The 1,330-nt window shown below is 61.7% G+C and overlaps 1 protein-coding gene across 1 annotated transcript in view; it reads left to right on the top strand.

The window, feature by feature from the left end:
- The window catches only part of ARHGAP23 (Rho GTPase activating protein 23), a gene marked incomplete at its 5' end in the record, with an annotated part of 23,974 nt that overhangs the window by 11,276 nt on the left and 11,368 nt on the right, over nt 1–1,330 (top strand). The window contains 3 exons of the mRNA XM_029965860.1: nt 1–149; nt 835–913; nt 1,237–1,310. The exon at nt 1–149 is cut by the window's left edge and continues 31 nt beyond it. Of these exons, the coding sequence (XP_029821720.1) occupies nt 1–149; nt 835–913; nt 1,237–1,310 (302 nt within the window). The remainder of the gene's footprint in view (nt 150–834; nt 914–1,236; nt 1,311–1,330) is intronic.

The following is a 1,330-nucleotide window of genomic DNA, read 5'->3' as shown; positions in this document are numbered from 1 at the left end:
CCCTGATCGTAGAAGCCTGCTGCAAGGTGGTGGAGGACCGGGGGCTGGAGTACATGGGGATCTACCGCGTGCCCGGGAACAACGCGGTGGTGTCCAGCCTGCAGGAGCAGCTCAACAAGGGAGCCACTGAGATCAACCTGCAGGACGAGGTGAGGGCAGGGCGGGTCCCCAGCCCGCTCCCCAGCCCTGTCCTCATGCCTCTGGAATGCTCTCCTGGCTGTTGTCCTGATGTATGGCTCTGTCACTATCCCTGTCTCCATCATCATCCCTGTCCCAATCATCATCCCTGTCCCCATCATCATCCTTGTCCCCACCATCCCTGTTTCTATCATCGTCCTTGTCCCCATTATCCTTGTCTCCATCATCAACCCTGTCTCCTTCATCAGCCTTGTCCTCATCATCCCTGTTTCCATCATCATCCCTGTTCCATCATCATCCCTGTTTCCATCATCATCCCTGTTTCCTCATCGTCCTTGTCCCCATTATCCCCCCATCCGTCTCCCTGTCCCCATTATCCCTGTATCCATCATCCCTGTTTACATCCCCGTCCCCATCGCCGTGACCTTCCCTGGCGTGGCAGGGCCGCCTAGTGGTCGGTGACAGCACCGACATCTTGGGGACATCTTGGGGACATTTTTGTCCCCTTGCCTCTCGCCACGTCACTGCCAGACACAGGGTGGGGACAGCTGTCCTGCTGTCCCCCCATCCTCGCAGCCGCGGTGGTTCTGGCTGGTGTCCCCCTCGGTGTGGGTGGCCTGGGGCACCCCTGGCTCGGGGACTCCCTCCTGCTGGCCCCTGGTGATGCCTCTGAGCAGCCTCTGCTCTCCCCCGCAGCGGTGGCAGGACCTGAACGTCATCAGCAGCCTGCTGAAATCCTTCTTCCGGAAGCTTCCCGAGCCCCTGTTCACGGACGGTGAGTCCCTGCACCCCCTGGGCCACCAGAGCCCCCCGAGTGGCCACTGGTGACCCTGTGCCAATGGCTGGCACCAGGCAGGCCCAGGGCCTGTCCCACCCATCCCTGTGTCACCCAGAGTGAGCCAGTGCCCACCCAAGGAGGGGGGCACAGACCCTCCCTCACCGAGGCCCCTGGGCCAGCCCTGTCCCTTCGGTGCCCTATCCCAGTGGGATCAGCCCCTTCCCCAGGATCTCCAGCTGGTTCATCCAGGGGTCCCCAGCTCTGGGGGGATGTCCTCTCCCCTCCACCCACTTCTGACCCCCTCCATGTCCCACTTTCAGATAAATACAACGACTTTATTGAAGCCAACCGGATAGAAGACGCCAGCGAGAGGATGAGGACGCTGCGGAAGCTGGTAGGGAGATGGGGCAGGGG

This window comes from Manacus vitellinus, unplaced genomic scaffold (genome assembly GCF_001715985.3).
Source record: "Manacus vitellinus isolate BGI_N305 unplaced genomic scaffold, ASM171598v3 scaffold_120_pilon, whole genome shotgun sequence".
Classification (NCBI taxonomy): Eukaryota; Metazoa; Chordata; class Aves; order Passeriformes; family Pipridae; genus Manacus; species Manacus vitellinus.
The sequence above is the reverse complement of the archived record's forward strand: the minus strand, read 5'-3'. Positions and strand labels throughout refer to the sequence as shown.